A 16,465-nucleotide genomic window follows, 5' to 3' on the forward strand; every position below is an offset into this window, starting at 1 on the left:
CCAGGTCGATGAATACAGCTGCACAGTATTGTCTCTTATCGATGGCGGTTATGATATCGTTTAGGACCTTGAGCGTGGCTGAGGTGCACCCATGACCAGCTCGGAAACCAGATTGCATAGCGGAGAAGGTACGGTGGGATTCGAAATGGTCGGTGATCTGTTTGTTAACTTGGCTTTTGAAGACCTTAGAAAGGCAGGGTAGAATAGATATAGGTCTGTAACAGTTTGGGTCCAGAGTGTCTCCCCCTTTGAAGAAGGGGATGACCGCGTCAGCTTTCCAATCTTTGGGGATCTCAGACGATATGAAAGAGAGGTTGAACAGGCTAGTAATAGAGGTTGCAACAATTTCGGCAGATAATTTTAGAGAGGGTCCAGATTGTCTAGCCCGGCTGATTTGTAGGGGTCCAGATTTTGCAGTTCTTTCAGAACATCAGCTATCTGGATTTGGGTGACGGAGACAGCTTGTTGATGAGATGTCAAAGGAGAATGGCAAGAATCGTGCAAGCTAACAGGCAGACCACAAACTGGAAAATAAAGGTGCAGTTCAATAGTTGTGTGCAGAACGGAATCTCGGAACGCACAACTCATTGACCCTTGTCACGGATGGGCTATTGCCGACGAATCCCGGTCATGTTGATGGCAGAGTCAGGATTTGGCGTAAACAGCATGAGTCCATGGCCCCATCCTGCCTGGTGTCAACGGTAAAGACTGGTGGCGGTGGTATAATGGTGTGGAGAATGTTTTCCTGGCACACGTTAGGTCCCTTGATACTAATTGAGCAACGTTTCCATGTCCCGAAGAATTCATGCTGTGAATATATTTATTTTATTTTTATTTTCATGAAATATTATCTGATGTTGTTCTTGTCTATAACTGTTCTGTACTCTGTTATGTATTCTACATGTTATGTGGACTCCAGGTAGTGTAGCTGCTGCATGTGCTATAGCTAATATAATTGTTTTTCACATGTAGTTTTGATGTAAGGAACTACTTTTTCAAAGTAGCTTTAGTTTTCTAAACTATTTTTCCCCTTAGCTTTAGCGCAGCTCAACTTCTTCCAGTGTGAAGTAATTGGTAGCTTGGTAAACTATACTTTCAGAGCAGCTTCCCCAACACTGACAGACCAGTGTGTCATCCAGAGTGTTTCCAAACAGGATATGATCTAGTGGCCAGGGAATAAGCTGATCTGTTGTTTTATGTGTTTAAAGGAGTCTCTCACCCAGGCAGGAGAACAGCTCCTAATCTCAAAGAATGCAAGAGAACATGATATCTAAGCAGAGATCACAAGGAGATCAAACACTATCTCTCTCTCTCGCTCTCTTTTTCACAATTTCACTTTTTTCTCTGTACCGTGTCATGTCGTAATGTGCACTGATCAATGATCAGCCACCATGGGTCATGTATATCGACTCTTGGCAAGGAACTTCCCAGCACGTAACAGATTGTCATAGAGGGCTCTTTCCATGCTATCAGATAGGCCTAGTCATTATTGAGTGCAGACAACCATATTTGGTGCCTGATTCACTAAGAACGGAGCGCACAGATGGAAACTGAAGATAAACATTTTGGACCTAACATAGTCTAGACTTTACACTTTATTTAAGTAAATGCCTCATATCTGTACACAATTCACCCAATGGAAAGGCAGTATACATCTCAGACTGGGCCTTTGCAGCCATGCAGTCATCTAGTCAGGACCAGATCACGTCAAGCCAGTATGTGTCCCGAATGGCACCTTATTCCCTATGTCCCCATAGGGCTCTGGTCAAAAGTAGGTCTCAATATAGGGAATAGGGTGCCATTTGAGACACAGCCAGTATGATATCAGCAGCATGATGTACCCTGAGGTCATCACTTGGAGTCTCTCACCCAGTAAACTGGGGCCTTTCGCCGCATGATGTCATCTCTGCGCTGCAGGCATCTGCGTGGCAAACACTCACTTAAAGATGAACAGGGTTTACAGGAGAAGTATTACCTATGTGAACTCTGTCAGAGCAGGAGGGTCCCGGTGAATTATATATCACAAGCAGATCACTTGCGTTGGCCTATGCAATCCCTGTCCTTTGGGATGCAAATCATCTGAACACATTGTGGGTTGGATGTCACATAAAGTTTCTATTTTCTTCTTCATGGTGTCCTCATGGAAAATGTTTTACTCTGTCTGAAGTCTCTGGTTGATACTTCATACAAATGAAATGTCTCAGATTCAGCCACTGTGCTGGTTCTAACCAGTATGGTATTGTAAAGTAAGTCAAAATGACTTCATATATGCACTAAGAGCTTTTTGTGATACATTTTCACACTTCACTAACATGTTTTTTCTCTGTTCATTTTCAGCATGACAGGGCATCAAGGTATGTACAGATTCAGATCTTGCTTCTCTTGCTTTCTTCTAAACCTGACTGCTATTTTAGTATTTTAGCTTCATGAGAAACACATACAGCACTCCAAAAAAATATTTGTATGTCAGTGTTCCATCAATGTTTGTATGTCATCTATGTCAGTGTTCCAACACTGTTGTAATGTCAGCTGTGTTGCTGGATGTTGTACACCACCCACTTAAGGAGCTGTGCTTCCTCCTTCCTCCCAGGTTGGACTCTGGTGGTGGGGACAGCAGGGCTGAACCTCTGGGCAGAACCAGCTCCTACACACGCAGGGAAACCAGATTGGCAGCGCTGAACAAGCATGAGGACGACACCAGCTCCAGGGATTACAAGAAGGTACTGTAGAACTCAGAAGGGAAACAAAGGTTATAAAGGTTAAATATACTGAACAAAAATATAAACTCAACATGCAACACTTTCTAAGAATTTACTGAGTTACAGTTCATGTAAGGAAATCAGTCAATTTAAATAATTAATTAGGTCCTAATCTATGGATTTCACATGACTGGGAATACAGATATGCATCTGTTGGTCACAGATACCTTACAAAAATGGGCCTCACAATGGGCCTCAGGATCTCGTCACAGAATTTCTGTGCATTCAAATTGCCATCGATAAAATGCAATTGTGTTCGTTGTCCGTAGCTTATGCCTGCCCATACCATAACATTCCTGCAGTCGGCATGCCAATTGCACGCTCCCTCAAAACTTGAGACATCTGTGGCATTGTGTTGTATGACAAAACTGCATATTTTAGAGTTGCCTTTTATTGTCCCCAGCACAAGGTGCACCTGTGTAATGATCATGCTGTTTAATCAGCTTCTTGATATGCTACACCTGTCAGGTGCATGGATTATCTTGGCAAAGGAGAAATATTCACTAACATGGATGTAAATAAATTTGTACACAGAATGTGAGAGAAATAACCTTTTTTTAGGGGTCTTTTATTTCAGCTCATGAAACACAGGACCAACACTTTACATGCTGCGTTTATATTTTTGTTCAGTATAAAATAAATAGGTGCCATATGTGCGTTTGTTTTCTCCCACATACAGTGCCATCCATGTTTTAATCAGGAGAGAGTTTTGTATGGGGCAAAAAGTGATCAATACCACTTATTGTTGATTCACCTGATGCAGAGATATCAGAGCTGACCTATTGTGGGGAAAATGTTGTCACATGACAAGGTACTGTATCTCCAAGTGACATAAGCATTAACCTTTTGATTTGTTCTCTTTCAGATGTATGAAGACGCTTTGGCAGAGAATGACAAGCTCAAGTCCCGGCTGGATGATAGCAAACAGGAGCTGACCAAGATACGCACCCAGCTGGACAAAGTCACCCAGGTACAGTATAGTAGGAGTGCATCTGATTGGCTGATAGAGTCCAGTAGAGTCCCTCCCCAAGCTCAATACTGAGGAAAACACTGAGACAGTCCTGCATAGCCTTCTGTCGACCATCTTAATTAAGTTCAGTATGGTTCACACGTCTCAACAGCATGCATATTGCATTTGAACAATACATTGTTCAAGGCAACCGCAAGGTGATAAGAAAACGAACCAGTGTATCCCCATCAAAGTTTTCAAATTCTGTTTTATCCCATTTTAAGTCAACCCACTGTATATATTTTTTCACTTTGTGATAACTGTGCACTCTGTCTTACAGAAACAGGACAGACTATCTGAAAGATCCACTGTACTTGAATCAGAGAAAAGGGTATCTATAACTTGTTATATATCTTGAGGGCTTCTCTTTCTTTGTTTTCTCAAAGCCATATGCCTCATATCCTTGATATCAACATTCCAATTCTCTTTCAATCCTGACAGCTTGATATTTACATGTCTACCACTCTCTGCTTTTTTTCTGATCTCTTTTTTCTGATCTTTTCCATGTCATCTTACTGTAGTGTGTTGGTGTCTGTCTGTTCATTCCACTATGGGCTTATCATCATGTGTGGGAATGAAAAATAACTCATAATTTAAAAGTAGAAGTCTTAAAGTCGATTGTGATTCTGACCTGAACTACCTGCTAAAGCATTTCCCCTCCTCTCCTCAGGAAAAACAGGCTCTGGAGAAGAGGGTAACGGACATGGAGGAAGAGCTCAAGGTAAGGTCTCCACTGCAACAAGGAGGGAAGTCACTACATGGCCCTGCTTGGTTATTATAGGCAAAAAGGTGATGATGAGGTTGAGGGAGTCCCACACCAAGCTGCACAGCCTGCCGTCTGTTGTGAGAGAGAGAGAGAGAGACAGACAGAGAGGGAGAGAGAGAGAGACAGACAGACAGACAGACAGACAGACAGACAGACAGACAGACAGACAGACAGACAGACAGACAGACAGACAGACAGACAGACAGACAGACAGACAGACAGACAGACAGACAGACAGACAGAGCGACAGAGACAGAGAGAGAGACAGAGAGAGAGACAGAGAGAGAGACAGTCTGTTCTGTCCCACACCAAGCAGACTGTTGTCTTTTGTTGGCTACACACTGACTGACCTAGATCCAGCTGAATACCAGGCTGCGTCCAAGAGCAAGGGACCTGCTTATGTTAAGCATTCCTGCACTAATTGTGCATATTTAGCATTTCGAAGAGCAAGGGCCGAGAGAAAAACAGCAGCAGAATATCATTCAGGACTGAATAGATGTGAACCTCATGCAAGTGCAAACCACTTCTAGCAATAGCCAAAGGTTATGATGACAACTCAGTATGTGACACAGAGATGTGAGACGGAAGATGGGAACAGTGTTTGACCCCATGTTGTGACCCCATGTTGCCTCAGCAGGAAGCTGCCCGAGTGAGAAATTTCCGTTGTGGGTACCAGCCCTGAACGCTGACCATGGGGCACGCTGGCTCAGGGCCAAGGAGGAGGGGGGGAGGGGGGGAGGGGGGGGGGGGGGGGGGGGGGGCGACGGTGAGTGGTCTTGTATGGGAGCGAGAAGTGATTGACACCCGCCTGTCACCTCACCTCTTTAGAGACCTGGGCATGAACACATGCCTGTGCACACAAACACACACATTGCACACACACATACACACACTTTGTCACACATTAGAACACATACACACTAGATGTGCATGTACAGTTGAAGTCGGAAGTTTACATACACTTAGGTTGGAGTCATTAAAACTCGTTTTTCAACCACTCCACAAATTTCTTGTTAACAAACTGTAGTTTTGGCAAGTCAGTTAGGCCATCTACTTTGTGCATGACACAAGTAATTTTTCCTTGTGAAGATGCTGGAGGAAACAGGTACAAAAGTATCTATATACACAGTAAAACGAGTCCTATATCGACATAACCTGAAAGGCCGCTCAGCAAGGAAGAAGCCACTGCTCCAAAACCGCCATAAAAAAGCCAGACTACGGTTTGCAACTGCACATGGGCACAAAGATTATACTTTTTGGAGAAATGTCCTCTGGTCCGATGAAACAAAAATAGAACTGTTTGGCCATAATGACCATCATTATGTTTGGAGGAAAAAGGGGGAGGCTTGCAAGCCAAAGGACACCATCCCAACCGTGAAGCATGGGGGTGGCAGCATCATGTTGTGGGGGTGCATTGCTGCAGGAGGGACTGGTGCACTTCACAAAATAGATGGCATCATGAGGAAGAACAATTATGTGGATATATTGAAGCAACATCTCAAGACATCAGTCAGGAAGTTAAAGCTTGGTCGCAAATGGGTCTTCCAAATGGACAATGACCCCAACCAAGCATACTTCCAAAGTTGTGGCAAAATGGCTTAAGGACAACAAAGTCAAGGTATTGGAGTGGCCATCACAAAGCCCTGACCTCAATTCTATAGAAAATGTGTGGGTAGAACTGAAAAAGCGTGTGCGAGCAAGGAGGCCTACAAACCTGACCCAGTTACACCAGCTCTGTCAGGAGGAATGGGCCAAAATTCACCGAACTTATTGTGGGAAGCTTGTAGAAGGCTACCCAAAACGTTTGACCCAAGTTAAACAATTTATAGGCAATGCTACCAAATACTAATTGAGTAAATGTAAACTTCTGACCCACTGAGAATGTGATGAAAGAAATAAAAGCTGAAATAAATTATTCTTTCTACTTTCATTCTGACATTTCACATTCTTAAAATAAAGTGGTGATCCTAACTGACCTAAGCGAGGGAATTGTTACTCGGATTAAATGTCAAGAATTGTGAAAAACTGAGTTTAAATGTATTTGGCTAAGGTGTATGTAAACTTCCGACTTCAACTGTTTGTAAAGCCATATCCCAGCAGGCAGACTGCAATATCAGTACAACCAGAAACTAGGTTGCTTTGATGTCATTGCAACCGGTTTTGCCCACTGGGATAGAGATATGCACATACAACATTATACAGACATGCTTTTCCTTTTTTCACACAGGTCTGATGTGATTCTCCACATTTCTTCTGCCACAGGGTCTGTCCGATGTTTTACAATTCTGGTTACTTTATGGCTCTCTGATATCCCACTGGGCACAGATGTCAGTTCAACGTTTATTCCACTATGGTTCAACGTAATTCCATTGAAATGATGTGGAAACAAAGTTGATTAAGAAAACCAGGGTGTGCCCATTGGGATGGGTCTCTCTGGGCTAATGGGCTAGGATTATTCCTGGCAGCCTCTGAAACTCCAGCACTGGCAAAATGTGGGAATTTATCTATAGGACTCAGCTCTGGTTAAATATCAAAGAGTTCAAGAGCATTAAAACATCATGAGGAATAAATAATTAAGCATTCTCGCTCAAGCTCACCCCTCTGGCTACATCCTCCTCTCTCTCTCCTCTGCACTCACTCTCTCCACTCTCTCTCCTCTCCACTCTCTCTCTACTCTTTACTCTCCACACTCTCTCTACTCTCCAGTCTCTCTCCTCTGCACTCACTCTCTCTCTTTCTCCTCTCCACTCTCTCTCCTCTCCACTTTCTCTCCTCTCCACTCTCTCTCTACTCTTCTCTCCACACTCTCTCTCTACTCTCTCTCTCTATTCTCCACTCTCTCTCTCTCTCTACTCAACACTCTCCTGCTCTACTCTTCAGTCTCTCTATTCTCCACTATCTCTACTCTCCACTCTCTCCTCTCTCCTCTCTCTCTCTCCACTCTCTCCTCTCTCCTCTCTCTCTCCACTCCCTCTCTCATCTCCACTCGCTCTCTCTCTCCTTTACACTCCCTCTCTCTCCTCTCTCTCTCTCTCTCTCTCTCTCTCCTCCACTCTCTCTCCCCTTTCCTCTCTCTCCTCTCTCTCTCCACTCTACTCTCTCTCTCCTCTCTCTCTCTCTTCTCCACTTTCTCTCTCCTCTCTCTCTTCTTTCCTCTCTCTGCTCTCCACTCTCTCTCTCCTTTCTCTCTCTCCACTCTCTTTCTCTCTCCTCTCCACTGTGTCTCTCTCTACTCCAAGATAAACTTGTCAATAGTTGTTCTTCAGAACAGTGTGCTGTGAAAGGCTTACTGCGACAGCACAGAGAAACAGTCTGACATATCCATGGATTCTTCAGTCCGAGTAAAAGCAGACTTCAAATGGTTTCCTGGGATGTTAGCAGCTGGATCTCCTCCATCTCTTTTCTTCCTGGCCTTCCTGGCCTTCCTCCCTTCTCTTCTCTCTTTCTCTGTGGCCTTCTTCTCCTCACTGGGCTTCTCTCTTCTCTTTCTCCCCGGCTTTCCCTTTCCTCCAGGCTCACCTTCATTTCTTCCCTTTCTACCCAGCCTTCCTCTCCTCTCTGGGCTTCTGGGGGGAAGCCTCTGAGGCCACTCTCTGAGCCACATGGGGCTCAGCTTTCCTCTGTCTATGTGTGTGCTGCCTCCTGGCCTGCCTGTGGTTTCCCCCAGGAACGTTGTCAAACCACAGACATCTCCACTAAACCGCACTGAGGTTTACCTCTAAAGCCTGCCAGGGAACCCAGGGAAATTAATCATTTCCATTTTCTATGACCTATAACTTATTGGGCTCTCTGAATGAGGCTGAAATTGAAGGTTATATTGAAAGTCCCCCACCCCCATCTTTCCCCAGCATGACTGACAAGCTATGTAAACCATACAGCATCTCCCCACCCACCGCCTTTTAAAACTGCCCAGGTTTGTGGAGAGCAAACTTAAGGATAGCTCCCTGCTGTGCTTTTCTTTTCTTTTGCATAGCTGTCTCTTTTGCTGATTTCTTTCTTGCTTCCTTTTACAGTATCTCTTTGTGTGTGAAAGTCATTAAGGAGCTCCTAAGTGTGTGTGTGTGTGTGTGTGTGTGTGTGTGTGTGTGTGTGTGTGTGTGTGTGTGTGTGTGTGTGTGTGTGTGTGTGTGTGTGTGTGTGTGTGTGTGTGTGTGTGTGTGTGTGTGTGTGTGTGTGTGTGTTTATAGCTCTGCTTCCTCCTTTCCACGGGCCTGTCCTCCTGCTCTCTTTTTTTCTATCGCTCTCTCTGTATTCCTGTGTTTACTGCAGGCCCTCCCTGTTCTGGCTCAGCTGCAGGCACTACGGAGCAGCAAGGAGCGTCTGCTGGCTGAGAACAGGGCCATGCTGCGTGTCCTCACCCGCCTCTCCCAGATGGCCTTCCTGCCTGAGACAGAGGACCTCTAACCCCCCTGTCCCACAGGCCTCCACCTCTCTACCCCTCCTTGCTCTCCCCTCCTTGAGTCTTCAGCCACTCCTCCTCTCATCTGTCCTCCTTCTGGTTCTCCTGATGCTGGACCTCCTTCCCTCCTCTCTGCTGCGCTCTTCTCAGGCAGGTCCTGCTGCTGCACCCCCCACCTCCCACTCTCACTCCTCCACCTTAAGGCCTCTCTCAGTTGTGTGGCATGCCTCTCTCTGACTCACTCTCCCATAAGGCCAATGAAGGGCAGCCCCCTTAAACTCCCTCATCTATTTTAGCTGCATCCATGCTGCATGGGTGATATTATTTACTAGGCTGTGTAGAGACCAGTACAGTAGTGGTGGCAGCCTGACGTTTCTCCAGTGGTTATTATTACAGTATAGTCAGGCAAGTCACTCAATCCTCAGCTTGAACGAACTCAGAAACAGTCTGGACGCTGCTTGAGAGACTTATGGAAGGCAGAGTGCTGAAGTCGCCAAGGAAACCTTGTAGGGATTAACATGATTACAATTTTCCATTTCACAAACCTGACATTTTCATTGTTTGCTCATTTTTTGCCACAGTGTCCAATGCAAAGTGGCTGATAGGGAATCTGACATTTTAAACTATTATGTTTGTCTCAATCATGTTGGAGTGGGAGTGGAATGTGTGATCTCATTGGCATCCGTCGACTCACTAAACCCTTTTCCACTGGCCAAAAAACATGTGTGTGTGTGTGTGTGTGTGTGTGTGTGTGTGTGTGTGTGTGTGTGTGTGTGTGTGTGTGTGTGTGTGTGTGTGTGTGTGTGTGTGTGTGTGTGTGTGTGTGTGTGTGTGTGTGTGTGTGTGTGTGTGTACTACACACAGCTCTGTCTGAGACAGAAGCAGAACTGGACAAACAGTTGGACCAAAAATGTGCAGTATGCATCGTCAAATATAATACATAACAATATGCTGCTATTTAATTGCCGTAACTGGAATAGGCAGGAGTGGGGGGATGAGTTCATCATCGTCTGTGAAGGTAGACTTTTTCAGGCGAGCACAAAACGTTATTGTTCACTGTACTGTCTGTGGGGGATGGGGGAGATTTTGACAAAGATTGTGGTTATTTTTAGTCATTATTCATGCTGTGGGAGGTGACCTAGATTGCGGAAGCTGACCGCCTTGCATCTCTCTCTCTCTGTTTCGGTTCTCTCTCGGTTTGTAGTTTGCACATAGAACCATAAGCCAAATCATGTCCCAACCTTTTCCACGATCATACTGTATCCGCATGCTCTCATTGCTTTACATCATATTTTGCTGAAAGCCTGCCTTTTCTCCACCCTTCTGTCCACCCTTTGCATGTAGTGACTATAGAGATTGTAGTGTTCAATCATTTAGCAATGAGTTCCTGGTGATTAAATATTGCATATCATTCTTACTTTGCCTGAAAATGATAAACAATGTGTATTAAATGTGTCTGTCAATGTCCCTTAAATAAGAAGGAACATAGACAAAAGACAAGGCAGTGTCACTTGCACATATTTCTGTCTACAGGGCATTATGTATCACCACTGTTCCCTGTTGCGAATTAGCTACCATGACAATCTAATGCTGCTCTCTCTGTTCCTGTAGGTGTTGACAGAGCTTAAATCAGACAACCAGAGACTGAAGGACGAGAATGGGGCTCTGATCCGTGTCATCAGCAAGCTGTCCAAGTAAGAGGTTGGAAGCCTCTGTCCAAAGTCATAGTATACTTCCCTCAAGCTTGCAACGTGTGTCACTATCATTGGCCTTCGGCACCCTCCCACCCTGAGACTGTACCATGGTGCTCAATGACACTTACCTGCCAACTGTTCTCAGAGGCATGGTGAGGAACCGTCAAATTCCTGATGACCCCTGGCCTGACCCTTGACCTCCATGTTCATTGGCTCACTTCATACCAGGAGGTCAAAGGTGAGAAGAAGAACACACAGCGTCCGCTCAAAGAGGGTGTTGATCTTGGGTACAGTAAACTCTGTAGCTCCAGGCCAGAAATCTCTAATCAATAACACATCCACATATTTTACCTATACATCACAAACATATGTTGATTTTGTGCTTCAGTGTGCACTGCTGAAAAAAACGACTGAAAAAACAATCATAGGTATAACTTTTATGACATTGATAACATTACACATTGTCAGTTGTTATGAGGTGTTTATATCATTAGTCTTTATGATTTGTAGTTCAATTGAAGTCCAAATTTCCATCACAGACCATTTTCTCTGAACTGCTCATTAACCTTTTCCTGCTTTGATTTTAGTGTGGCGAGACAGATGTCACATTTGTTGGATAATTTTATATAATTTATGCATTTTTTTTCTCAAATATTTGTACTTATACTCAACCATATTTTTACCAATATATTATTAATATGTATCCTCTTTAAGCATTTTATGAAACAGTACCATTAGTCCACATAGTGCCTCACATTATGAGATGGACAGCATTTCTTTTTTTTCAAGTGAAACCTGTACATGATTTGTAATGCAGATAGCACAGGGCACAACACAGGGCTTCTTTATCACAGGACGTCGGTGGCACCTTAATTGGGGAGGATGGTCTCGTGGTAATGGCTGGAGCCGAATCAGTAGGAATGTAATCAAATACATCAAACACATACGCTCCATTCCAGCCATTATTATGAGCCGTCCTCTCCTTAGCAGCCTCCACTGCTCTTTATGTATACTACATGCCTTTCCTGAAAGAACAATACAGCTATCTGTCTACACATGTACTGTAAGTATATTTAAAGACAGTATTTTACGTTGAAACAACTTTACCATGGAAGTATGTATTATAAGAGACCGGAAAAACTGAAATGCTACTTGTACATGTCTGTGGTTTGATCACTTGCTCAATAAAGTGTGGATGGTTAAATATGTGATAACTGTCATTATGTGTGTTCTCACTCTACCAAAATCTTTATCACTTGGCATTAAGTGCTTCTGAAAGGAATTGTTCAGTACTGAGCGCTAAATTCTAAATATCTTGCGATAAAAACTGGTATCCAACCAATGAACACTCGGATGCTGAAGTTAAAATCCCCTTGTAGAGAGGTTACAGAATAAAGAATAGAGCCATGATGCACAGACAATACATGAGTCCAAGCTTATTAAAAGGCCTTTATTTCCTATTTGTTTCTTACAGAGCTGGTAACACTTATGATAGATCTGTATTGAGTTATTTGGTTCCCTCGATAACTTTACAAGGATCCTCGATGCTCATCCACTGACGGGCCGTGGGCAGTTTGTATAGGAGCAATGTTTTGTGTCCAGTCAAGGGCTAAAGCATGCGATCCACAGTAGGCACAAGTACTGACATGAACACGCGCACCACAACACTAAGACACGAAGAAACACAGCCAGAGGACACGCAATTTCATGGTCCTCTGAGGCTTAAAAAGAGGATGAAGAGAAAGAGAGGAGAAAAAAGTATTTTGGAATGCAATTGTAGTATGGAAAATGAGAAGTGAAGAAAGAGTTCAAGAGAGAGGGTTGGTACTATTCTGCATGTTTTGGTAGTATATATATCCATGTTGTAAACGCGAAGGACGACGTTCCTCTGAAAATCAGTTTCATTCTGGATCCAAAGGAGCCCCCAGCGAGTCCAGTTCCACAACAACAGCACATTAATGCTAAGACAGGAAAACAGTGAATTCATGGAGGAAAAGTTCAATCATTGTCTTTTCCATTGGTCCTAATGCAGTTTTGCATTCTAAATATAATACAATAGAAACACAACACTAACCTAGTGATTATTACAGTAGAAAGAGGAAACACAAAGCGAGCAACACAAACAGAGACAGGAGAACACACTGTTAGGTGGTGAGTGACCTAGGCCAACTGAGACACTCCTTAACACATTATTGACATGGAAGTTGTATGACTTTTCTGTTATTTCTCTATTTTCTCTCTCTGCATTGTTGGGAAGGGCCTGTAAGAAAACATTTCCCTGTAAGTCTACACCTTTTGTTGACGACGCATGTGACAAATACAATTTGATATGATGCTCTAGTTTGGAGGGTATCCCTTTGAAAATCACATTGACCTTTTTTATAAAGTACTTGAATAATTCATTTAAAAAGCCTGATAGAAATAAAACAGCTAGTAGTACAAAAGAACTGTAGAATGTAGTGTGTGAATCATCGTGCTCTCAATCCATTGTTTCTTCACCGCTGAGATATAGCCTGCAGTTAATTTCTAAAGCAGTTGTGCATAAAGTAGATACATCAATTTAGGCTTTCAAAAAATAGGTATTCCTATAATATAAACATTTTAAACCATTGTAAATAAAAACATCTTTGTTAATTATTTTCATCACCACTTAAATGTACACTTAAGAATGGTTTATGTATTCTGGGCATGCAGATATATACGTTTAGTAAGTTGCAGTAGTACTGTGTTTTAGCACTGCAACCTCTAACTTTATAAAGGGCCTATGCTTTTTGTTCTTGTAACATACATACATACATACACACAAACACACAGTTATCAGTCGTTTTCCCCATATAGCGAACTGTCCAATGACCGTGGCAGTGTAAAATGCATTGAAACAATCAACTCTTTTTAATAAAAATGTGCTATATTTGACCCTTTAATCACAGTTATTTTATCATCTAACCTGCATCCGTATCAGTGGAATTATTTGGGCTCTGAAATAGATTCAAACAGATTACTGATGATGATTTCATGGAATTGTAAATATAGATGGATATACTGGCAGTATTTTGGAAAGACGCTGAAATCGTCAACTGGATTGAAGTTCCATGTGCATCGGTTTGGTCACAGTTCAAAAGGGTTGATTGTGACATTGAGAAGCAACATCAATGATCCCATTATAAAATTGTTGCAAACTTCAAACACTATGATTATTATTTCAATAGTGTTGCTATTAGAGGAATTGTTGACTTGAAACAGCTGGTTTCCATCAAAGTGGCTAAGATTAGACTGTAGATCATTTATCTTAACTTTACTGTTTACCATGAATGCAACATATGTTGATCAGACAATAATGCTGAGACTTGGCATTGTTACAAGATAGATAGATATTTCTGCCATATCTTTGATCACAATGTTATGCCATGTCTGTAAAGCCACTGTGGATGAAAATAGAGGGATCCATACATCGCAGTCAGGGTCCTAAATGAATTGCACTCAGCCCAAGGATCACCAACAGACCAGCCTGACACTCACATTTCAATAATATAAATGTTCTGGATGACTTCTTCAGGTATTTTCGATAACATCTTGTGAGATAAGAATAATCATGATTCATACTATCAAAACAAGGCATATACAAATTACATCACTGGAATATATTAGCTACACATGTATAAAATAAAGACAGCTTTAACATCTTCAAAGTAGAAAACAAAATGACATCCACTCTACTAAACTCACAACTGCTCTCAGTGCTCAATATTTTGCCTTCTAGAATCTAGATGAGTACAGAGTTCTGAACAGAATGTACATGACAAACACTGACCTAGGAAGATTAAGAAGTGTTTTTTTTTACAAATCAATAACTAGTTATACAGCAGAGCTCTAAAGAGTTAGTGCTTGAGTATTATGGCTTTAGTTTTTATCTAATTCAACTATCTGTATACACATACACATATATTTGTGTAATAAGCACTGTAAAATATATATAATTGCAAAGGGTGTCAGGTCATTAAACCAATGCAAAGTAAAACTCCCCCAAAAAAGTTTAAATTACAGTAGGGGACTCCAAGCTTTATTTCCAGTGTGGAGATGTGTGGATTCAGTTCTGGTGGGCTCTTTAGCATCCTAAATAGTAGGCTTGTAATACATGTTTGTCCAAAAATCAGGTTTATCTTTTTTCTTGTCTTTTTAACCAAATGGTGGAAACGTTTCAGCAATGGCACTGATCATTGAAGAGTTCCACTTTGGAATAGCTGTATTTCTTCAACTTGGAGCCCCCCTACAATGACTGATATTTGTCAAGAAGACCAACATAGACTGAAATAATCTCAAAGGAAACGATGTATGAATAAAGAAATAAGTACATAAACACATAAATAAATACATTTGAAATAAATTATAATTAATCCAAATAAATCACAAGGATTTAGATAGCAAGCATGCGGCTACATTTTTATCCTACATGAACTCACACACAGTACTTGACGACAAACTTGCTTAAAAGTTTAGGCATGGACAGAATCATATTATTCTAATATATTATGACATTCTCTCCAATAACCCATTCATGGAAAATAAATACATATTTGTTTAATTTAGAAAATATACAGTGTATCTTTTTTCCTGCATTGTGTTACAGTATTAAAATGACAATTGACACCCACATACGTACACAAGATATTTTTGCTTTATCTCTAAAACATGCTCTTTCGTACAGTATCTTGTAGAAACATGCAGTATCAACCTGTATGAACTATGTATATAGGCGAAACTACTCACCGATGGGTTGTTTGATTGCTTGCATTGTCTTTTCTTAGTGTTGCTTTTTGAACATATAGAAAAAACTAAATAAAATTAAATATAAAACATAACTAATCTGACCCCTACTGGACATATAAATAAAGATATGGTTGTCCAATAGAGAAAATCAATACATTAACCAACATTCACTACTGTAATTCCCAAAAGTATAAAAGTTGACAAACTGTTAAAACATTAAACTGCTTTGCTTGTTCTTAAACACAATCAAGTACTTTTTGCCGTCCTTGAAATACATTGCTTTGCTTTGAACTATTTTGTTGTTTGGAACAAGATGGTGCAGAGACAGTTCATGTCCCATTAAATTACTAGTGTGGCTCGAAAGTCTAATGGCATTTTGCTACGACTTTTACATTTTTTAATTGTCAATTTAATTCAGTCATATGATCAGTTTTATACTGAAATATATCTCAAGAGAAAGTCAAAATGTAAAATCACTTATTCAGCGAAGGATCTGAGGAACAGCATTTCATTGAAATGTGTCTTATTCCCAATCAGAAGACTTTCGAATATGTGACCTGACTCAAACTCACGACATCTCATCACAAAAACTTCACAGATCAAAGAACAATCTATAACCACGTAACATAGAGATATCCAGTATAGTGCAATTAGATTCAGCAGTTTGGTCATCTGTGTATAACATACACATAAAGGGAACCTTCCAGATCTTATCCTTTCAATCAAACTTAACAACAACAATTGTCTCAGAGTAATCAAAGTGCATTCACAAGAAAAACAAGGTTAAAATGATCAAACAAAACTACAAAAATAATGATTCACTCATAAATTCACGCTCTTGCTTTTTTACCAGAAATTATTCCTCATAAAATAAATTGTTAAATCTCTGGTTTTCGGAGAGTATAATTAGAACAGAACATTTTGATTTAAAGTGCTTGAGGAATAAAAGTGTTTGACGTTAAAAAGAAAAGGGTGAGTAAAAAACAACACAGCTAATTGGAAGGCGTCCCTGGTAGTTGAGAATTGCTTATTTCATTACTTGGAAGGCTTGTCTCCTTTATGACTGTAAGA

At 41.5% G+C, this 16,465-nt stretch overlaps 1 protein-coding gene across 3 annotated transcripts in view; it reads left to right on the forward strand.

Annotated features, from left to right (window-relative positions):
* LOC120059197 (protein phosphatase 1 regulatory subunit 12B-like) overlaps positions 1–11,802 on the forward strand; it is a 28,618-nt gene extending 16,816 nt beyond the window's left edge. For 2 of the 3 annotated variants that reach the window (XM_039008058.1, XM_039008059.1), the window contains 6 exons: positions 2,338–2,354; positions 2,591–2,720; positions 3,625–3,729; positions 4,049–4,099; positions 4,439–4,489; positions 10,545–11,802. In XM_039008058.1, the coding sequence (XP_038863986.1) occupies positions 2,338–2,354; positions 2,591–2,720; positions 3,625–3,729; positions 4,049–4,099; positions 4,439–4,489; positions 10,545–10,631 (441 nt within the window). In that variant the 3' untranslated portion in view covers positions 10,632–11,802. Of the gene's footprint in view, positions 1–2,337; positions 2,355–2,590; positions 2,721–3,624; positions 3,730–4,048; positions 4,100–4,438; positions 4,490–5,171; positions 5,248–10,544 lie in introns of those variants that run through there. The other variant, XM_039008060.1, reaches the window with a different exon arrangement.
* The last annotated feature ends 4,663 nt before the right edge of the window (positions 11,803–16,465 follow it).

The sequence above is a fragment of the Salvelinus namaycush genome, chromosome 14 (genome assembly GCF_016432855.1).
Source record: "Salvelinus namaycush isolate Seneca chromosome 14, SaNama_1.0, whole genome shotgun sequence".
Lineage (NCBI taxonomy): Eukaryota > Metazoa > Chordata > Actinopteri > Salmoniformes > Salmonidae > Salvelinus > Salvelinus namaycush.